Below are 24,324 nucleotides of genomic sequence, written 5' to 3'. Positions count from 1 at the left end.
TTATTTCTTCATTTTCTATTCTTAGTCGAGACTCCAAAAAAATTTAAGGGACACCAATCCCATGAAACTATTGCTTGATAGGAGGTTTAATCTACACAATTGTTATAAAAAATTTGAGATTAAAGAGATAAAAGATGAAAAATAATAAAGTGAATTAAATGGATAAAATAGAAATCATAGTAGAGTTAGGGGAGGTGAAGAATAAATTAAATAAAGTGGGTCTCAAGATATAGCTTGACAAAAGATTAAAAAAAAAAATGGGATTAAAAGGATAAAAGATGAAAATAAGTAAAGTAGATTAAAGGCGTAGAAGAGAAAATGTAATAAAATTATATATAGCTTGATAAAAAATGTATTATTTAAAAAAATGAGATTAAAGGGATAAAAGATGAAAATAAGTAAAGTAGATTAAAGGGGTAGAAGAGGAAATATAATAACATTAGAGGACTTGAAGAATAAAGGAAATAAAGTGGGTCTCATAACACTATAACTTGATAAGAGGTTTAACCCACAAAACTATAGATGATGGGATGTTTGTGTCACACACAATTGTTTTAACTCAATTGTGCTTTATTACATATATAAAGAGAGAGAGAGAGAGAAGAAATAAAATAAGTATATATATATATATGGTATTTGACAAAAAAATGAAAATTTTAATTCGAATCGAATTTTTATTGGTTTGGACAATGGTTAATCTAAAATCGATCAAAAAATTGATTGGATATGCATTTTTCAATCTAAATCCAATCTGAATCATGTTTTTTTAGATCGAATCGAATCGGATATGGGATGAATATCAAATCATTATCAATCGGGGGAGGGGGGTGGGGGCTTCTACTCAAGACCACCCTTTTAAAACTAGGTATTCTGTCTCGTCATGTCCCCCACCAATATCGAGTTGACTCGCACAATTCATTTTCCCTTGGATGAGAAAAACATTTAACTCAATATAAAATAATTTATTAAGATATATTTTTATTACAAAATACAACTTTTATATATATATATATATATATGGGTCCCGTTCGCCACCCTTAGTTTTACCACACACTTTAACAAACACATTTTGTCTTACATGGGTTAGAAGTTTCGGAATGAGCTGATTTTTGGTGAGGATGATCTCTATGGTGAGGAGATCATCCTCACCAAAAATCAGCTCATTCCAAAACTTCTAACTGCATCAAAATTGATTTACAAAAAATGGACGGTCCACGATTTTTCAACGTGTAAACATGGGGCTAAACATTTCGGAATGGGCTGATTTTTGGGGAGGATAATCTTCTAATCATAGAGATCATCCTCACCAAAAATCAGCTCATTCCAAAACTTCTAACCCATGTAGGACAAAAAACGTTTGTTAAAGTGTCTGGTAAAACTTAGGGTGCTGAACATTTCCCTATATATATATATATATGGAAATGTTTAGCACCTAACCATTTTACCCAACAATTTGCCCAACAATTTGTCTAACATGTTTTGTCTTGCACGAGTTAGAAGTTTTGGAACCGTAGAGATCATCCTCACCAAAAATCAGTCCATTCCAAAACTTTTAACCCCATGTTTACAAGTTGAAAAATCGTGGACCGTCCATTTTTTGTAAACCATTTGTGATGGGGTTAGAAGTTTTGGAATGAGCTGATTTTTGGTGAGAATGATCTCCTCACCATAGACATCATCTTCACCAAAAATCAGCCTATTCCAAAACTTCTAACCCATGTAGAACAAAATATGTTGAGCAAATTGTTGGGTAAATGGTTGGGTGCCGAATGAGACTCATATATATATATATATATATATATATGTGGTGCGTTTCTGCTTTGTCACAATTTCATATTTTATTTAAAAATAAATATTAAAAAATTTACAAAAACCTGATTGACTTGGATAAATTTTGTCAACTCGGCCAATATTTTTAAAATATCGATAAGTTATATCGGATCTTGGACGAGTCACTCGTGAACTAGCTGCACTGAATTATTAATGACTACAACCTACAAGCGCTGCCCTTAACACATTCATACTAGTGACTAAAATAATAATATTTACTCAATCAAATCCAAATTATTTTGATACAAAATATGTTATCTGATTCACTTGGTTCCCAATCAGTTTGCAGATCACCGCTATGGAACGAACCCAAATAATAAAAGAGGGCATTTAGATCATTTACGATAGTATGGGAAGAAGACTTGGCTTGAGGATTGCTATCAATTTGAAAGCATAAGTTATCTGTGAGTTTGACTAATAAGGGAATAAAATCACACACGCTAATAATAATGAGTTGACGGCGACTCTTTAATGTAACATCTTCTATGAATTTTTTGACTATATAACACACTTTCACAATATTTTAAAAAAAAATGTTGTATTATTAAGTTAGGTTGCAAGATTATTAATCAAGTTGATTTTTGAAGTGTTTATTTGACTAGTAAAATATTTGAATAGTGGACTCATTCAATATTGAATAACTCAAGGTCATGATAAAAGTCTAAAGTCCTGGCCGCCCATTTTAAGTTATCCTCTATAGGTTTTTCAAAATGACGATCTCACCAGTCTAAAGTAACAAGACCACTAATTATTTTTTTTCTTTTTCTTTCTTACAAAGTGATAATCTCTCTAATTATAAAAGTGATGATCTCGCAAGTTCATAGCGATCTCACTACTTTGAACCAACATTTGTCACTTTGAAAAACTTACGATTTGGATTTTCATGTTTTGAGAATTAAAATGAACAGTTAGCCGAAATTGGAATTTTGTTATATTCAACACATGAAATGGTAATTTACCAAAAATTCTACCCCCTTCTTCAGATTTAAAAGTGGAAGTAGTTGATATAATCTTAATTTTGGAGAGTAGGGGAGTAGGGTAAATTTTTTTAATTCACGTGGTTGAAGATCATAACTAGTTTTGGAGAGAACATATTTAAAACAAGGACATTTTAGGTTATTTTTCATTTGCTTATTAGAGAAGAATGAGAAAATAAGACTTTGAATATTCCATAAGCATATGTATGTGGATCAAATTCACCGTTTCGCTTTCCCATGTACCTTCATAAGAAAAAGAAGAAGAAGAAGTCCTTCCAAATTTATATATAAATAAATAAATAAAGAACAAAGCGCATACAAGAAAGAAAAATGGATCGGTACTGTCTCCTACTTATGTTATTACTATGCGTAGACATAGCAGCAGCAGCAGCAGCAACAATAGCAAAGGAAGGGTGCGCGGATAGATGCGGGGACATCCCCGTTCCTTATCCATTTGGCATCGGTGATGAAAGGTGTTACTCAGGCCTAGGCTTCGAATTAGCTTGCAATAACTCTGAATTGTTTCTTTTATATCCTTACGAACTTCCTCACGAACTTCCCGTTGTAAATATATCGCTTGAAGGGCAATTAACAGTGTTATTTTGGACGACTTTTGATTGTAACAACCAATCTGGCAAAAATACTACTGATCCATCTGGCACACCGACTGTTGAGTTCAAAAGATGGACAAACATAAAACGATCTCCATTCACATTCTCCCACACCCGGAACAAATTCACAGTCACCGGATGCAACAGCATAGCGTTCATGGGTGACAATGACGACACTATGGCTATGATGAATGGATGTGTGTCGTTTTGTGACGATTCAAATAGTGTCATAGACGGATCTTGTGACGGTATGGGATGCTGCCAGACTTCAATCCCAAAGGGTCTACAAACGTTATTTGTTTCTCTCGGTAGCATTACCAGTACCAACACGCCCTTAAGTCTTAATAATCAGTTGTGTAGTTATGCGTTCTTGGCTGATGAACAATGGTTCCATTTCTCCAAGTCAGATTTTTTGAACGGCAACGTTAGGGAAATGAATTTTAATCCTCGGGTTGTTTTTGATTGGGCGGTAGGGGACACGACCTGTGAAGAAGCATCAGCAAACGCGTGTGGAAGAAACAGCAAGTGCTCTAACTCAGATAATGGTATCCGCGGATATAAGTGTTCCTGCAATGAAGGTTACACAGGGAACCCATATCTTCCTCAAGGATGCCAAGGTATCACCGGCCACCTAGTATATTAAAATGATCTCTTTTTTTTTCAATATTTTTTTTTATTGGGAAATTTTATGGACATGCCAAGAAATTCTAAGGGTCCTCCAATTTTTAGGGGAACTTTTAAAAATTTAAAAGTTATTGTGGGCACTCCATGTCAAAGGGCACACCTCTCATCTCCAACTATTCTGACATCTCAGGCGAGGAGGAAGAGGAGAAGAAAGAGAGAGAGAGAGAGAGAAGGGTGGTGGGCGGCGGGTGGGAGGGAGGAGAAGAAGAAAAAATAACAGAGGGAGAGAGATATCGAAGGAGTCCGAGTCGGAGAAGAAGAAGAAAAAAAAAAAAAAACAGAGAGGGAGGGAGAGAGAGATGGGAGGAGGAGAAAAACAGAGAGAGAGAGAGAGAGAGAGAAGACGTTGAGGGTGAAGTTGAATAGGTTAAAAATGGTTTTACATTATAGGTTAGCAGCTTGAATATGACAATTTTTGGGAGAAACATCAACGATAGTTATGTCTTATGATTGGAGGTTGAAGATAAGGGCCTGTAGGTCTTTTTTTTTTTTTTACATCTTTCACACAAAACCCAGGTCAATAGGGGCACTACATTAATCCATTGATTTCAACACCATTTTTCCTTGAATCGTAAAAATATGACGTTTCTCTCTGACAAACGCCCCCATCATAGATTCATAGATCATTTGCCTTGGGATAGACAAAGGAAGATTTATCGTTCTGTGTATCCCAATGCAAATAATCTAGGGTCCTGTGATGAGGGCATAGGGTGCGTTTGTCTAAAGGGGGTGTCATATTATCACGACTCTTTAATTATAACAATTTTATATAATTAATCAAACTAATTTTCCTTTTGTTTATAGTTCTAGCAAGAGAATACCTGAAAACTTTTATTTATATATTTATTAATTTTTTCTTTTTGAGTTTTCTGTTGAAGTACAGTTACGATGACATGTCCATTTGTTGGCACTCGGCATAATTTTTCTAGGCAGATTTATCAAAACATGCACAACTTTTCAGTTATTTATCAAAACGGTATACTATTCAAAATATTTTTGAAAACGATATTTTTATCGTTTTCGGAATTAATTTTTTTTACCAAAACGGTAAAAATAGTAAAATGTATTTTTTTATTATCAAAAATACCTTTTTTTATTTTTTGACTTAAATTACAAAAATAAAATTGATTTTGGTAAAAAAAAATTGTAAATACATATGATTGTTGGATTACCAAAAGAGAGTGAATCTTTTAAGTTGGATTTTCATTTTTTTTAAGGTTAAAATTATAAATACATATGTAAAACAAAAAAAAAGGGTATTTTCGGTATAAAAAAAATACATTTTACTGTTTTTACCGTTTTGATAAAAAAATTAATTCCGAAAACGGTAAAATTACCGTTTTCGGAAATATTTTGAATAGTGTACTGTTTTGGTAAATAATTTCAAAAACTCTACCGTTTTGGTAAATTATTCATTTTTCTAAGTGTGAAGCTCGTATCTAACCCTTCCCATGCTTAATATGAAGAACTGAGTTATATTGCCTTGCTAATGATAAAATGATTTTTGGTTTAGATATTGACGAGTGCGTGGATCTGGATCCAAGCACACTTCTTTGTGTCACGAAGGCCACCTGCGTTAATACAAATGGAAGTTATAACTGCACCTGCCCATCTGGTTCACACGGTGATGGTCGAAAAAATGGAAGTGGCTGCATTGCCGAACCTCAACCATTTAACAATATGGGCATCTTTTTGGGTAATTCTCCCCACACTTATTGCTGCAAAATCTATGATTTTCTATACCATTAACATGTAGAAGATGTATTTTAATTTTAAAATCATATTTATTTTGTTTTCTAAAACAAGTTAAAACATAACACAATTAACTCGTCGAGTTCTCAATGCATATAAGAAGTCAACTTGGTAAACTGATTCTTTTCAAATTTGTTTGTCAAGTCACTTCATAATTCCATTGAATCTATCCATCAATCTTTTCAAATTAGTGCTATGTTATGATCATTATGTTTTGGAATGTAATTTTGTCCCAGACATTCGGTTTTGGCCAAGATTAGAATGAAACATTGATCTCAGGAATGTTTGGAACTGTCCCAAAATGTTCCAGTCCCAATTTTTCTCTGATTGAAATATTACCTCGAGACCAAGATTTTAGAGTTAGTTTATGACTTACAAAAATAGCTATTTCACAAAGGCTCTTGTATATTTTTCTTTCTTCATTATTATTATTTGGTATCATGCAGGTGTTGGCCTATCAATGCTTATTATATTTCTAATCTGGTGTTGCTACTTGTTGATTTTGGAGCTGAAGAAAAGAAAGCTCATCAAACGCAAACAAGAATTCTTTAAGCAAAATGGTGGTTTTCTATTAGAAGAAAAGATGTCTTCCAATGAAGTTGGTATTCTGAAATCCAAAATCTTCACTGAAGAAGAACTTGAAAAGGCCACAGACAACTACAACGAAAGTAGAATCCTCGGTAAAGGAGGCTCTGGTACCGTTTATAAAGGGATGCTTCAAGATGGTGGAATAGTAGCTATTAAGAAATCAAAAACAATGGAAGAATATCAAATAGAGCAGTTTGTTAATGAGGTTAGCCTTCTTTCCCAAATTGTCCACAGGTATGTGGTAAGATTATTGGGTTGTTGTTTAGAAGCTGAAGTTCCATTACTAGTTTACGAATTTGTCTCCAATGGAACCCTTTACGATCATATCCACGGCTCTATGTCATATATGTCATGGGAAGATCGATTAAGGATTGCTACAGAAGTAGCAAGCGCCGTAGCTTATTTGCACTCATCTGCTTCCACACCCATTCTTCATAGAGATATAAAGTCTGGGAACATACTCTTAGATGAGAATTACAAAGCAAAATTGGCTGATTTTGGGATTTCAAGGTCTATTCCCGACGAAAGAACTCACTTAACTGCATCACTACTACAAGGGACTCCAGGATACATGGACCCAGAGTTCCTTGAAACAGGGCAATATACAGAGAAGAGTGATGTTTATAGTTTTGGGGTAGTTCTTGTGGAGATGTTAGTTGGGCAAAAACCAGTATCTAACTTTAGAAGTGATGAAGAGAGATATTTAAGACAATATTTCATGTTGTCGATGAAAGCAAATCGACTTTTTCAGATTTTGGATGATAGAGTGGTGAGAGAAGGGATGGAGGAAGAGCTAATCAAATTTGCTGTACTGGCAAGGAGATGTTTGAAGTCCAAAGGCAGAAAAAGGCCAACTATGAAAGAAGTTGCTTCTCTGCTAGATGAGCTAAGAAGGTCGCATGAGAGTCCCTCCGAAACTAATATAAAGGCTGAACCAGGTAATGAAGGTAGCTTTGTGAATGCATTTGATGTTGAATTTGGAGCATCATTTAGTGAGTCGTCCTATCAAGAGAAGAAGGGTTTTCCTCAGATTTTTACTATTTAACATGGTGGCATGTATGTGCATATGATTGAGAAAATTTAGTTTTCATGTATGGTGCCTTTGTATTTGTAATTAAGCATTCATGGATGGAGAGAAACTAATAATTAAGCATTGACAAGTATGTGATGGTTTGCGAAGAGGCAACACAGTATTAGACGCTACAAAATTTTTGTTTTTTAATTTATGTTGTTTTATGAGTTCTGTTGATTGAAGTATAAAGCAAGGCCATAACATTGCATTTTGCAAGCAATAAATATTGGGCCGTGCAAAGTTGATTAAAAAGAAAGATACTCAAGTTAAAAAAGGCAAATTTACCAAAACATGCATGACATATTGATTATTTAACAAAACGGTAAGGTGTACATCTTATTTTTAAAAATGGTAATTTACTGTTTTCAAAAATATTTTATTTTACCAAAATTGTACAAATAGTAATTTTCATATTTTTGCTACCAAAAATTTCTTTTTTGTCATCGAAAATTCCCTTTTCTCTCTTATTTAAATAGTGTGGATCAGGCTAACAATTTATTTGTCACTTTTCTCTCTTATAATATATCAATTTAATGTAAATGTACTTTTGTAATTTAAAAACATTAATTAATGTAGAACATAACATTTACCTTTCTCTCATCATAATAAAGATGTATATGAATAAGGTTACATGAAGCAAAGGACCATTAAGAGCGCCAGGATTAAGGTATCCCACTTGGGCCACCTGTACTGACACAGCGGTCCACATGACACTTGGCCCTTTCGAGACCATGCCCTTTAGAGATCATGAGTTAGGTTAGGTTTAAAATAAAAAAAAGAAATTTGTTGTGAAACAACAAGAACCCACAATTTTTAGGGGTCATTACCACAACAATGCATGCATGCATGTATATATATATATATATAGGGTCATTGCCACAACAATGCATGCATGCATATATATATATATATATATATAGGGTCCCTATCCGTGGCCAACAGTTTGGCAAACATTTTGGCAAACACTTTTTCAAAACATGGGTTAGAGGTCTTGGAATGGGCTGATTTTTGGTGAGGATGATCTCTACGGTGAGGAGATCATCCTCACCAAAAATCAGCTCATTCCAAAACTTCTAGCCCCATTTTACGAGTTGAAAAATCGTGAACCGTCCATTTTTTGTAAATCATTTTTGATGAGGTTAGAAGTTTTGGAATGAGCTGATTTTTGGTGAGGATGATCTCCTCACCGTAGAGATCATCCTCACCAAAAATCAGCCCATTCCAAGACCTCTAACCCATGTTTTGAAAAATGTGTTTGCCAAAATGTTTGCCAAACTGTTGGCCATGGATCGCTACCCATATATATATATATATATATTTATGCATCCTCCAAAAATTCCAAAACTTCTAACCCCATAAAAAATGATTTACAAAAAATGGACGGTCCACAAATTTTCAACTTGTAAACATAGGGCTAAAAATTTCGGAATGATGGGCTGATTTTTGGTGAGGATGATCTCCTCACCATGGAGATCATCCTCACCAAAAATCAGCTCATTCCAAAACTTCTAACCCATGTAAGATAAAACACGTTTGTTAAAGTGTAGGGTAAAGCTTAGGGTGCTGAACATTTCCCTATATATATATATATCTATCTCTCTCTCTCTCTCGAGTGTCACTTTCATATTATTCTTATATTCTCAATCTCTTCACAATTTATACAATCCTTGCTTTTGTAGTTGGTTTAGTTGACTCTATAGATCAATGAGAAATTGGGTCAGTATAGTTGAGCCTGCTATACATGTGGGATATCTTGTATTTTTTTTTTGGGCTTGGGTTCTAACAGGCTAAACAAAAGGAGACCTTTTCCAAAGCTAGTGAGCATGGGCGGAGCCAGTAAGGGGCCACCCTTATTTTTTATACTGATTAGAAGCCCCCCTCCTTAATGTTGATGATTAAGTGAGATACCCCGTATTTTAAAGCTGATGAATTCTAATTGCTGCCACCTTAGTTTTGATAAAATATTCGAGGAATCCCCACTCGTGTTTTCAAATTAATGCCAAGCTCGCTTTACACACCCCTCTATCAAATTGGTGAATATTTGAGATATCCCTATGTGACTTGTCCCTTTGAGAGGGAAACACAAATGATGATGAAGCTGGAGCGGATCCGTATTGGTTCATTCATAGATGACGATGAAGCTGCCGTGATTGTTACTTCCTCATTTCCTGTTCTCCGTTGAGACTCCAAAAAAATTTAAGGGGCACAAATCGTATGAAACTATTGTTTGATAGGAGGTTTAACTCACACACCTGCTATAAACAATTTGAGACTAAAGAAATAAAAGATGAAAAATAATAAAGTGGATTAAAAGGTTAAGATAGAAAATATAGTAAAATTAGGGGAGGTGAAGAGTAAAGTAAATAAAATGGGTCCCAAGATATAGCTTGAAAAAAAATGTATTATTAAAAAAAATGAAATTAAAGGGATAAAAGATGAAAAATAGTAAAGTAGATTAAATGGGTATAAGAGAAAATGTAGTAAAATTAGAAGAGCTGAAGAATAAAAGAAATAAACTGGGTCTTATGACAATATAACTTGATAGGAGGTTTAACCCACAAAACTGTAGATGATGGGACGTTTTTGTCACATACAATTGTTCTAACTTAGTTGTGTTTTATTACATATATAAAGAGAGAGGATAAATCTAATCGTCCATGCAAGGAGATTCTATCGGCGGTGCCGTTTGTGATCGAGTGAATATTGTGGATCATGCTTTTGAAAGAGACGATGCGAAAAACTCAAACCCTAAAATCGAATGAGAGAAGAAATAAAATAAGAATATATATATGCATGGTATTTGAAAAAAAATGGAAAATTTAATTTGAATCGAATTTTTATCGATTTGGATAGTGGTTAATCCAAAATCGATCAAAAAATTAATCAGATATGTATTTTTCAATCTAAATCCAACTTGAAAAATCAAAACTTAGATCTGAATCATATTTTTTAGGATCAAATTGAGTTGGATATCAGATGAAAATCATATCATTGGCAATCGGTCGGGGGAGGGGGAGGGGGGGCGGGAGGGCTTCTACTAGATCACCCTTTTAAAACTCGGTATTCCACTTGGTCATGTCCCTACCATTATCAAGTTGACTCCCTCAATTCATTTTCCCTCGGATGAGATAAAGCATTTAACTCAATTTAAAATAATTTATTAAGATATATTTATATTACAAAATACAATTTTTTTTTTTTTTTTAATTTGTAAAATATGGTAGATTAGAAGATGCTTTATCCCAATATCATATTTTATTTAAAATAAATATTAAAAAAATTACAAAAATCAGATTGACTTGGACAATTTTTGTCAACTTGGCGAATATTTTCAAAATATTGATAAGCCATATCGGATCTTGGAAGGATTGTAAACTAGCTACACTGAATTATTAATGATCTACACCCTACAAGCGCTGCCCTTAACACATTCATACTAGTGACTAAAATAATAATATTTACTCAATCAAATCCAAATTATTTTGATATAAAGTATGTTATCTGATTCGCTTGGTGCCAAATCGGTTTGCAGATCACCGCTCTGGAAAGAACCTAAATCATGTAAGAGAGCATTTAGGTCATTTACTGTATTAGAAGAAGACTTGTCATGAGGATTGTTATCAATTTGAAAGCAAAAGTTATCTGTAATTTTGACTAATAAGGGAATAAAGTCACATACGCTGATAATAATGAGTTGGCCGCGACTCTTTAATGTAACAGCTATGAATTGTTTGACCATATCACATACTTTCACAATATTTTTAATAAAAAAAAAAATGCTGTATTATTAAATTGAGGTTGCAAGATTATCAATGTAAGTTGATTTTTGAAGTGTTTATTGACTAGTAAAATATTTCAATAGGGGACTCATTCAATATTGAATGACTATCCCGTTAGTAGAGGACCAGGACCTGATCCATCAGGCAATCCATAGAATAGGCTCAATGTAGGTTTCTCGATTATACTTGACAAGACTTAGTCTATGATCACATGCACCGACCCACATAACACATGTGACATTTTAATTAAGAAATGATCCTCAATTTTAAATTCACAACCTAGAGGAGCAAACTCTAGTTGTTGGTCTTACCACCTGTTTTTAGTTAACCTCTATTTTCTCATGGCATTGGTTCCCTTATTATTAGTAAAACAATCGCCCTTGATTTTTTGTTGCAAAATCAATTACCTTCTATATATGTCTTTCATCTCAATGGTTAAATTATTTTTAATTTATTGAATATCTTGTTCAATTCATCATTTTAAAACTCTTCTAAACCCCTTTAGAAAAATTTTGATTTATTTTTTTATATTAAAAATCTTACTATCTTCTACATAAAAAAATTCTAAAGAAATTTTTAAAAATTTAATCAACTTTTGCGATATAAGGCAAAGAATAATCTTCCAATTGATTCGTTGATTTTAAAAAAATATTGAACAATTGGGCATCAAAAACCTGTTTTGATTCACAAACAATACCAAACAATTGGAAAAGAAAGAAAATTCTTTGGTAACATAAATTTATTAATCAAAAGTTGGTCCTGTATTGGAGTTACAATACTATTTTATAGAAAAAGTCTTATTCTTAGGGGAAAAAACATGAAAAATAAGAAAAATTATAATAAATAGTAAAAATGAAATAAATATAGAAATATAAACTACATAATCTTAGAAGTAAGGTAGAATGGACGGTGCGTGATTCTAACTTTTAAAACTAAAGTTCTTAACAAAATGAATATTTTCTAAAATAGTAAAATCGTCTAAAAAAATGAGTAAACAAAGAAATCAGACCTAAAAATGAAAACACCATTGCGAAGCATGGATCTTGACGATCTCGATGTTTCCATTAAAGAATGGATCTCCTCGGATGATTCTAACTTCATCGTCCATTTGAGTCCATGGGCGGGCCTAGGTCTTATGCTTGGATGTTTGACGATCCAAACGTTCCCTAAATTCTTTTGCTATGATCTCTGCATCATTTTGAAGAAATTCTCATTTCGACTAATTGTTCATTTTAATTTCAAAACATGAAGAGCAAGATCATAGGTTTTTCAAAATGACGATCTCACTAGTCTAAAGTAATAAGACCACTGATTATTTTTTTTTTTTTTGTTTTTTTCCTTCTTTCAAAGTGGCAATCTCTCTGATCATTAAAGTGATGATCTCGCAAGTTCGTAGCGATCTCCCTACTTTGAACCAACATTTGTCACTTTGAAAAACCTACGATTTGGAATTTCATGTTTAGAGAATTAAAATGAACATTTAGCCAAAATCGAAATTTCATTATAGTCAACTCATGAAATGGTTATTTACCTAGAATTCTATCCCCTTCTTTAGATTTAAAAGTGGACATTGATATAATCTTAATGTTGAAGAGTAGGGGAGTAGGGTAAATTTTTTTTATTCAAGTGGTTGAAGATCATAACTAGTTTTGGGGAGAAAAGTAAAAGGTTTTTTTTTTAATATATTTAAAACAAGGAAATTTAGGTTATTAAAGAAGACAGAGAAAATAAGACTTTGAATATTTCCATAAACATGTATATGTGGATCAAATTAGCCATGTACCTTCACAAGAAGAAGTCATTCCAATTTATATATAAATAAATAAATAAAGACCAACGCGCATACAAGAAAGAAAAATGTGTCGGTACTGTCTCCTAATTATGTTATTACTATGCGTAGACATGGCAGCAGCAACAACAATAGCACAGGATGGGTGCCCGGATAGATGCGGGGACATCCCCGTTCCTTATCCATTTGGCATCGGTGATGAAAGGTGTTACTTAGGCCCAGGCTTCGAATTAGTTTGCAATAGCTCTGGAATCTTTCTTTTATCTCCTTACTCATTTCCCATTGTAGATATATCGCTTAAAGGGCAATTAACAGTGTTAATTTGGGCGAGTTTTGACACTGATTGTCACAACCAATCCGGCACAAAGACTGCTAACCCATCCGGCACAACAACTGTTAAGTTCAGAAAATGGCTAAACTTATCAGGATCTCCATTCTCATTCTCCCACACCCGAAACAAATTCACAGTCATTGGATGCAATAGCATGGCGTTCATTGGTGAGGATAAAAACACTATGAGTATGATGAATGGGTGTGTATCATTTTGTAACGATTCAAATAATGTCATAGATGGATCTTGTAACGGTATGGGATGCTGCCAGAGTTCAATCCCAAATGGTCTAGAGCATTTCTTTATTTCTCTCGGTAGCATCACCAGTACTTCCATACCCTTAAGTTTAAGTCAGTCTTCTTGTGGCGTCTATGCGTTCTTGGTTGATGATCAATGGTTCAAATTCTCCAAGTCAAATCTTTCTAACGACAATGTTAGGAAAAGGAATATTAGACCCCCAGTTGTTCTTGATTGGGAGATATCGAACATGACCTGTGAACAAGAATCAGCATCAGCAAACCCGTGTGGAAGAAACAGCAAGTGCACTAACTCAGTTAATGGTAAACGGGGATATCATTGTTCCTGCAATGAAGGTTACAGAGGAAACCCATATCTTCCTCAAGGATGCCAAGGTATTAACATGATCTTTCTTCTTTATATTCTTTTTTCAACTTTTTTTTATTTTTATATTTGTTTCTGTGATAATCCTAGCCCATGTATTAGAAATTAACCGATTAGTTGAGGGTGAGAAATTAAACGGGTTTGTTTCTACAAGACACTGAGGATGAAGTCAGGGGCAGAGCCGAGCAAACTATAGTTAATGGTACAGTTGAAGAATTAGAAGATGAATGGTTTTGGGAAGAAATTCAGAGGTTTTTGGTTGGAAGTTGAAGAAAATAATATTTAGGTCTTTTCCAATTAGTTTATGAGAGAAGACCCAGTCAAGAGGCAATCTCATCTTCAAAAACTGGAAGGGGTAGGGGCAAAAATTGGAGAGAGGTGAGGAAGTGGGGGGCAAATGAGACACGTAATTAGTTGAAAACACAGGATAGTCTCAAAGAGTTCAATCTCCTGGATGAAGTTGGATAGGTTAACAGCTTGAAGAGGGGCCATGCCATCATTTATTTTTGGGAAAATGACCACATAGCACGTATGTTTTTAAAATATTTACTTAATAATTCCATGTTAGAAATTTTTGACTCTTTAAGATCCAATTTTCCGAACGTTTTCTTCGTAAAGACTTTTTCGTAACTTACATCCATATTATATTGTAAAATACTAAAATACCATTGATAGATTAACAAACACTACATAGGTACTCTAAATAATTACTCATAAAGGAATGTGTCTATGAGGAATAATTCACATCAAATGGTAATATATAGGAAATGAAATGTAAAATGCTGGAATGACACAGGGTGGTTACTGCGATTCTCACAAGTCTGATGTAGAATGTGCACATAACCATAGATGTGTTTCCTCGTGATATGAGTAAAAACCATCCACGTAGCTCGATCTCGATTTTTTTTTGCTAGATTTCTTTGTTTTTGGGTTTAGGATTTTATATGAGCTTAATAAATTGTAAACAATTACTGAAATTGTTTATATGAGTGTTATAATGTAGAGATTTTAATTTGACCCAAATCTTTGTAATGTTTGTGTTTTAATCTGTAATTGCGGTGTGATAAATAATTCAAGAAATTTGGGTGTAACAAGTAAAAGTTGAGGTGCCAATAGCAGCTCTCTTTATTTTACACATGATTGTCACCATTCATGAGCGTTCTCAAATCGTTTGATGACAAAAACATACCCTAAACATTGTATTATTTTGACAAAAGACTCGTGATGAAAGCACACGGTTTTGGTATGCGGTTGGGTACACGGTTGATGTGGCAAGAGTACAGAACCATAGATCTTTTTCATCGGGATACACAGGAAAAAGACGTGAGGTACTATGCCCTTGCCACGCCAGTCACATACCCAACCGCCTACTAAAATCGCGTGCATTCATCATTATTCTTGACAAAAATTGTCTTTTACTTTGAATTTTTTTTTTTTTTTGAAATTCATGAGTTAAGACGAGTTCACTTGATGACTCTACTGAATTAGCTAATCAACTAGTTGTAACAAACCAAATATTGTCTATGTATCGAATTGCCTCAATTTTATCGAGTCGAATTAAATCGGCCAATTTTCGAGCTCTCTGAATTTCATTATTGATTTAGTGTCATTTCTAGATAAAACAATGAGATTACAAGTAAATAAAAAATAAACAAGGGTTGGGATATACAAAAAAAAATATTTATGGTTCTGCGTATCCCGATGCAAATGATCTACAGTTCTGTGATGGGGGCATAGGGTGGGTTTGTCAAAAGGGGGTGTCATATTATCACGACTTTTTTTAATCATAACAGTTTTATATAATTAATTAAACTAATTTTCCTTTTGTTCATGATTCTAACAAGAGAATACCTGAAAACTTTTATTTATATATTTATTAATTTTTTTCTTTTTGAGTTTTCTGTTGAAGTACAGTTATGATAACATGTCCATTTGTTGGAACTTGGCATAATTTTTCTAAGTGTGAAGCTCGTATCAAACTCGTTCCGTTTTTAATATGAAGAACTGAGTTATATTGTCTCGCTAATGATAAATGATCATGATTATTAATTGTTGGTTTAGATATTAACGCGTGCGTGGATCTGGATCCAAGCACACTTCTTTGTGTCACAAAGTCCACCTGCGTTAATACAATTGGAAGTTATAACTGCACTTGCCACCCTGGTTTAAACGGTGATGGTCGAAAAAATGGAAGTGGCTGCATAGGCCAAGCTCAACGATTTAGCAAAATGGGCATCATTTTGGGTAATTCTCCCCACACTTATTGCAGCAGAATCTATGATTTTCTATACCACTAACACGTAGAAGATGTATTTTAATTTTAAAATCATATTTGTTTTGTTTTCTAAAACAAGTTAAAGCATAAAAACAATTAACTCGTCGAGTTTCCAATGCATATACGAATTCGACTTGGTAAACTGATTCTTTTCAAATTCGTTTGTCAAGTCACTTCATAATTCCATTGAATCTATCCATCAATCTTTTCAAATTAAAGCTATGTTATGATATTATATTTCGGAATGTAATTTCGTCCCAGACATTCGGTTTTGGCCAAGATTAGAAGCAAACATTGATCTCAGGAATGCTTGGAATTGTCCCAAAATGTTTCAGTCCCAATTTTTCTCTGATTGAAATATTACCTCGAGACCAAGATTTTAGAGTTAGTTTATGACTTACAAAAAATAGCTATTTCAGAAGGGCTCTTGTATAGATTTTCTTTCCTCATTATTATTATTATTTGGTATCATTCAGGTGTTGGCCTATCAATGCTCATTATATTTCTAATCTGGTGTTGCTACCTGTTGATTTTGGAGCTGAAGAAAAGAAAGCTCATCCAACGCAAACAAGAATTCTTTAAGCGAAATGGTGGTTTACTATTAGAAGAAAATATGTCTTCCAATGAAGTTGGTATTCTCAAATCCAAAATCTTTACTGAAGAAGAACTTGGAAAGGCCACAGACAACTACAATGAAAGTAGAATCCTCGGTATAGGAGGTGCTGGTACCGTTTATAAAGGAATGCTTCAAGATGGTGGAATAGTAGCTATTAAGAAATAAAAAACAATGGAAGAATACCAAATAGAGCAGTTTGTTAATGAGGTTAGCCTTCTTTCCCAAATTGTCCACAGGCATGTGGTAAGATTATTGGGTTGTTGTTTAGAAGCCGAAATTCCATTACTAGTTTACGAATTTGTCTCCAATGGAACCCTGTACCACCATATCCACGGCTCTATCTCATATATGTCATGGGAAGATCGATTAAGGATTGCTACAGAAGTAGCAAGCGCCATAGCTTATTTGCACTCATCTGCTTCTACACCCATTCTTCATAGAGATATAAAGTCTGGGAACATACTCTTAGATTAGAATTACAAAGCAAAATTGGCTGATTTTGGGATTTCAAGGTCTATTCCGGACGAAAAAACTCATTTAACTGCATCACTACTACAAGTGACTCCAGGATACATGGACCCAGAGTTCCTAGAAACAGGGCAATATATGTTAAAATTCAACACCAGCCCAAATTGGAAAAGCCCACATTTATTGTCCAAGCCCAATAGTTATTTATAGCCCAATTTCTAGAATCTTCCTAGAGAAAACTCTAGATGTCTTTAGATAAGAGAAAAATAGAAGATTCTAGAATTATAGATATTTTGGTAGAAAACTCTAGACTAATAGATATTTTTAGAAAGTTCTAGATGACAAAATTGTAACCACTAGATTAAGAATGTGTTGGCACAATCCTAACCATTAGTTAAGGAGGTGCCACTAGTATAAATAGGGGTAAGTCCTCTCATTTTGTAATCAAGTAGTAAGAAACAAGTTGTGAGAAATAAGTTGTGAGTAAGAGGTCTTGAGAGGTTGTAAAAAGTGTGAGTGTTTGTAAAAGTGTATTCTTCTTAATAGAGTGTTATTTTCTTCTTCAACTTGTGAGTGATATTTTTATTGAGGGTATAGTACAAGTAAATCGTTTACTTGTTTATATCCAACATTTGAGTATTTAGAGTCGAGTACTCTAGATTTTTCCTCAACAATTGGTATCAGAACGAGGTTGCCAAGGATCGTTTTTGGTGGAGTTATCTTGAGTCGTGAGGAGTCTACTACTCTATAAGATCGTTAGTCAAGTTTGTTCCGTTCAGTCGAAGCTCTGTCAGCACGATGGGTGACCTTCAAGTAGTTGGAGGAATCAAGAAGCTCAACAACCAAAACTACAACACGTGGGCAACATGCATGGAGTCTTACCTACAAGGTCAAGACCTTTGGGAGATTGTCGGTGGTAGTGAAGTTACACAACCGACAACAGAAGATGCCAATGGCATCTTGAGAAAATGGAAGATTAAAGCAGGCAAGGCGATGTTTGCTTTAAAGACTACAATTGAAGAAGAAATGTTAGAGCACATTCGAGATGCCAAAACACCGAAAGAAGCATGGGACATCTTCGCTACACTCTTTTCAAAGAAGAACGATATAAAGTTACAACTTCTCGAGAACGAGCTGCTATCAATGGCGCAACGTGATATGATGATCGCCCAATACTTTCATAAGGTGAAGTCAATATGCCGTGAAATTTCAGAGTTAGATCCGAATGCTGCTATTGGAGAAACCAGGATAAAAAGAATAATTATCCATGGTTTGCGACCTGAATACCGAGGCTTTGTTGCTGCAATACAAGGATGGCCGACACAACCATCACTTGTTGAGTTCGAAAATTTGCTTGTTGGTCAAGAAGCTTTGGCTAAGCAAATGGGAAGAGTCTCGTTGAAGGATAAGGAAGAAGCACTTTACACAAGCAAAAGTAAAGGTAGCTTCAAGCAGTACGTCAGAGGTGGATCTAAAACGAATGGTGACAAGATAAGAGGTCATCAAAGAGAGGGAGGCTCTCGTCCAGGGGGAGCTTCAAAGAATCACGGTAATAGTAGAAGGTTTGAAGGCGATTGCTACAACTGTGGGAAGAAGGGCCACATGGCGAAAGACTGCTGGTCTAAGAAAAAGCATGCTGAAAGTAATGCTGCTACTTCCAGTTCTAAAGAGAATATTGAAGATGAATGGGATGCTGAAGCATCGTTTGTAAAGGAAGAAGAAGAAGTAGCTCTTACAGCTACATCTGAACGGATTGACTACGAGAATGATTGGATCGTAGACTCGGGGTGTTCAAATCACATGACAGGTGATAGACAGAAGTTGCAAAACTTGTCTGAGTACAAGGGAAGTCGTGTGGTGGTGACGGCTGACAACTCAAGGTTACCGATAGCTCACATCGGTAAGACGATAGTCACACCTCGTTATAATTCTAACCAGGTGCCACTTCAAGATGTCTACCATGTTCCAGGAATGAAGAAAAATTTGTTATCCGTAGCTCAACTAACATCATCAGGCTACTATGTCTTGTTCGGTCCCCAAGATGTGAAGGTATATCGTGACATCAAAATCTCAGAAAAGCCAACGATGGAGGGACGACGATTGGAGTCAGTTTACGTAATGTCAGCAGAGTCTGCATATGTAGATAAGACAAAAAGGAACGAGACAGCAGATTTGTGGCACATGCGGTTGAGTCATGTTAGCTATTCCAAGTTAAGTGTGATGGTAAAGAAGTCGATGCTTAAGGGACTTCCTCAGCTTGACGTGAGAACAGACACGATCTGTGCAGGATGCCAGTATGGCAAAGCACATCAATTGCCATACGAGAAATCGAAGTTTAAAGCAAAGGAACCATTAGAGTTAATTCACTCTGATGTGTTCGGGCCAGTCAAGCAACCATCAATCGGCGGAATGCGGTACATGGTAACATTCATTGATGACTTTCTAGGTATGTGTGGGTTTTCTTTATGAAAGAAAAATCTGAAACTTTTTCAAAGTTTAAAGAGTTCAAAGAGATAGTTGAAGGAGAAGTAGGAAAGAAGATCCGTTGCTTGCGCACAGACAATGGAGGAGAATATAGCTCGGACGAGTTCTCTCTATACCTACGAGAATGCAAAATACGTCATCAGTATACATGTGCCAATACACCACAACAGAATGGTGTAGCAGAAAGAAAGAATCGACATCTTGCAGAAACTTGTCGGAGTATGCTACATGCAAAGAATGTACCGGGAAGATTTTGGGCCGAAGCTATGAGAACAGCAGCCCATGTGATCAACAGACTTCCTCAACCAAGGTTAGAGTTTGTTTCACCCTTTGAGAAACTGTGAGACATAAAACCTACAGTTAGCTACTTTCGAGTATTTGGATGTGTATGCTATGTATTTGTTCCTGATCATTTACGTAGCAAGTTCGATAAGAAAGCAGTCAGATGTATCTTTGTTGGATACGATAATCAGAGAAAGGGGTGGAGATGCTGTGATCCTACAACTGGAAGGTGTTATACATCGCGAGATGTGGTATTCGACGAAGCATCTTCTTGGTGGTCCTCAGGAAAAGAGGTGTTGCCAGACTCAAGAGAATTCGAAGACAAACTACAACAAAATATGGAGGAGCACACTGTCAATATTCAACCAAGTTCAGATGAGGCTGGAGATCTGCATGACAGTGATGGTGATCAAGAGATGGCCCAGAATCCTTGGGAAACTGGTGTGTATCAACAAGAAGATCATCATGGAGAAACGGAAGTATCAAATCCACAATCACAACTGAGAAGGTCAAACAGAATTCGCAAACCAAATCCCAAATATGCCAATGCAGCCATAGTTGAAGAAGCAACTGCTAAAGAACCTGAGATATTTGAAAAAGTCATAACGCTAAAGCAAAATCAGACCTGGGATCTGGTGCCAAAGCCAAAAGATGTGAAACCCATATCATGTAAATGGGTTTACAAGATAAAGCGTCATCCAGATAGATCGATCGAGTGGTACAAAGCTAGATTGGTGGCTCGAGGATTTTCTCAACAATATGATGAAACGTATAGCCCGGTGGCAAAACTCACAAAAGGATCAAGTACTGGCAAAGTTCAAAAATTTTCGTCGTTAGCTCTGCATGGTGCATAGAGTGAGAGCTGGTGTTGAGGGGGAGTGTTAAAATTCAACACCAGCCCAAATTGGAAAAGCCCACATTTATTGTCCAAGCCCAATAGTTATTTATAACCCAATTTCTAGAATCTTCCTAGAGAAAACTCTAGATGTCTTTAGATAAGAGAAAAATAGAAGATTCTAGAATTATAGATATTTTGGTAGAAAACTCTAGACTAATAGATATTTTTAGAAAGTTCTAGATGACAAAATTGTAACCACTAGATTAAGAATGTGTTGGCACAATCCTAACCATTAGTTAAAGAGGTGTCACTAGTATAAATAGGGGTAAGTCCTCTCATTTTGTAATCAAGTAGTAAGAAACAAGTTGTGAGAAATAAGTTGTGAGTACGAGGTCTTGAGAGGTTGTAAAAAGTGTGAGTGTTTGTAAAAGTGTATTCTTCTTAATAGAGTGTTATTTTCTTCTTCAACTTGTGAGTGATATTTTTATTGAGGGTATAGTACAAGTAAATCGTTTACTTGTTTATATCCAACATTTGAGTATTTAGAGTCGAGTACTCTAGATTTTTCCTCAACAATATACAGAGAAGAGTGATGTTTATAGTTTTGGGATAGTTCTTGTGGAGATGTTAGTAGGGCAAAAACCAGTATCTAACTTTAGAAGTGATGAAGAGAGATATTTAAGACAATATTTTATTTTGTCGATGAAAGCAAATCGACTTTTTCAAATTTTGGATGATAGAGTGGTGAGTGAAGGGAAGGAGGAAGAGCTAATAAAATTTGCAGTACTGGCAAGGAGATGTTTGAAGTCCAAAAGCAGAAAAAGGCCAACAATGAAAGAAGTTGCTTCTCTGTTAGATGAGCTAAGAAGGTCGCATGAGAGGCCCTCCGAAACTAATATAAAGGCTGAACCAGGTAATGAAGGTAGCATTGTGAATGCATTTGATGTTGAATTTGGAGCATCATCTAGTGAATCATCCTATCAAGAGAAGAAGGGTTTTCCTCAGATTTTTACTATTTAACATGGTGGCATGTATGTGCATATGCTTATGATTGAGAAAACTTAGTATTCATTTATGGTGCCATGTATTTGTATTTAAGCGCATGTGATGGTTTGTGAAGAGGCAACACAGTATTAGACAATATTAATTTTTTGTTTTTTAATTTTTGCTGTTTTATGACTTCCGTTGATCCAAATATAAAGCAAGGCCATAACATTACATTTTGCAAGAAATAAATATTGTGCCATGCAAAGTTGACTCAATCAAAAGATACTCAAGGAAAAAATCTCTCTATGGTTGCCCATTCCACATCAGTTTAGTATATTTTGGGTATCTTTTTCAGAGTAAGTTTACTAGTAGTCATAAACATTTTAAGTTATTCTCGGGTGTTATAAGAAAGAGAAGGCTAATCTGACACTTCCACTTCACGTGGCATACTCCACCATACACCCCTAACATGGCATGTGCCAAAATCATAAAAAAATTTCATCAGGATACATAACTGCACAGATTGTGTATCCAGAATCCTGGGAAACATTCTATGGTTCTTGCACATGCCATGTTGGGGGTGTATGGGGGGAGTATACCACATGGGGGTGTCCGTTTGTCACGACACTATCAAAAAATATTCTTCTAGAGATGTTTTCATTTTGAGTCATGATAAACTGACTTTAAAAAAAGTAATGCTGAACGACTTCAACACATGCATGTGCACATAATTATGAGGTGCCAATTGCAGCTCTAAAAAAAACTCAAACTTACGTGACATGCACATATAATTATTATTTTCCCCCGAGATACACAAGCAAAAATATATGATTGTGCACACTTTCCATGTCAATTTATCATTATAATAATGCTGAACTGACCTCATTTTGCACTTTTTAGATGTGAGGTGTGTACGAATCATATATGTTTTTCATTGAGAAAGTGCAAAATGAAGTCACTCTAGCATAATTCTTATCATTATTCTCTGAAAAAAAAAAACTCTCCTTATTAACTTAGTAAGATTTTAAAGGTCTATCTGGATTGACTTTTTTAAGTACTTCTGCTTTTTACGAGTTATAAGTACTTTAAAGGTGTTTGGATAAATATTTCCTAGAAAGAACTACTTTACTGTGAAGTCATTTTAGTATTTTTTCATGGAGTACCGATAGTGCTACTTCTCTAAACTACTCTAGCGCGGAGTAATAAAACATTGTCAAAATGACGGGATTGAGATAAGTATGCCCCTAATAAATTTTGAAAATTACAAACCTACCCTTAAAAGAGGCAATTGGAATAATGTTATATTACTATCTATTGATATGGTGATAGTCTTTTGGTGTAACATTTGGGACAAATATACCCCTCATAAATTTTAAAAATTACAAGTATACCCTAAAAAATGCAATTGCAATAATCCTATATTACTATCCATTGATGTGGTAATAGGTTTTTGGTGTAGTATTTGGGACAAATATGCCCCTCACAAATTTAGAAAATTACAAGTATATCTTCCAAAATGCAATTAAATAATATTTTATTATTATCCATTGATGTGGTGGTAGCCTTTTAGTGTAGCATTTGAATTTGGATTTCTAGCTCTCCCAATTGCTCACTCAATGATTTATCCATGAGCATTCCAACCATGGTTGAAAATTTCTTATTGTAAGATTGATGTGAACAATTACACACAAATTTACTATCCATTGATGTGGTGAAAGCTTCTTCATATTTTTAGTGATTGTATATATTTGCTCACAATATCTTTCATTTGTTTATAATTGTTGGGTGTTTATATTAGTTTTTATGGATAGAAACAATAACTTTTATTTCTTTTGAAGAATAATTTGTTGAGTTATAATGTTAAAAATAGTAACTAATACTTATAAGAGCATTTTGATCATTTTAACAGAATCCAAAATAGTTTCTAAACACAAAACTCTATCAAAAGTACTTCTAACAGTACTTTTCAAAATTTGCATCCAAACACACAACAGTTATCCACCTACTCTAGACAGTACTTCAAAAAATACTTATGTTTTAAGTACTTCTAGCTCTTGTATCCACACGGGCCCTAAACTTTTCTAAGGTCGTTTTGCTAGAATGGATTATCACATTGGCAATTAACACCACCATGTTAAAATATAAGATATGAAACATTGTAATAAGATACACCGAATCATATCTATGTAGATTTAGATAGAGTAGATTAGTTAGAGATTTGAAGGTAGATTAATTTGAGATTTGAATTGATTGTGATTATCATATTTATTAGAGTTTGTTATTAATTTCTATAGAAAGCCTATTAGGGTCATGTAATCATCATCAAGAATAAATCAAATC

At 34.6% G+C, this 24,324-nt stretch overlaps 1 protein-coding gene and 1 pseudogene across 2 annotated transcripts; both read left to right on the top strand.

The window, feature by feature from the left end:
* The first annotated feature begins 3,112 nt into the window (after positions 1–3,112).
* LOC147389390 (wall-associated receptor kinase 2-like) lies at positions 3,113–7,624 on the top strand. Its single transcript, XM_086419934.1, has 3 exons — positions 3,113–4,035; positions 5,616–5,798; positions 6,301–7,624. The coding sequence occupies exons 1-3, from the start codon at positions 3,138–3,140 to the stop codon at positions 7,485–7,487; spliced, it is 2,268 nt and encodes a 755-aa protein (XP_086276060.1). The 5' UTR covers positions 3,113–3,137; the 3' UTR covers positions 7,488–7,624.
* Positions 7,625–13,195: 5,571 nt separating this feature from the next.
* On the top strand, positions 13,196–22,197 carry LOC147389389 (wall-associated receptor kinase 4-like; annotated as a pseudogene). The gene is made up of 4 exons (XR_015171000.1): positions 13,196–14,129; positions 16,096–16,278; positions 16,786–17,539; positions 21,579–22,197. The product of XR_015171000.1 is annotated as a wall-associated receptor kinase 4-like (transcript).
* Positions 22,198–24,324: the final 2,127 nt, after the last annotated feature.

Source organism: Akebia trifoliata, chromosome 12 (assembly GCF_017979445.1).
Source record: "Akebia trifoliata isolate Shusen 1 chromosome 12, ASM1797944v1, whole genome shotgun sequence".
Classification (NCBI taxonomy): Eukaryota; Viridiplantae; Streptophyta; class Magnoliopsida; order Ranunculales; family Lardizabalaceae; genus Akebia; species Akebia trifoliata.
The sequence above is the reverse complement of the archived record's forward strand: the minus strand, read 5'-3'. Positions and strand labels throughout refer to the sequence as shown.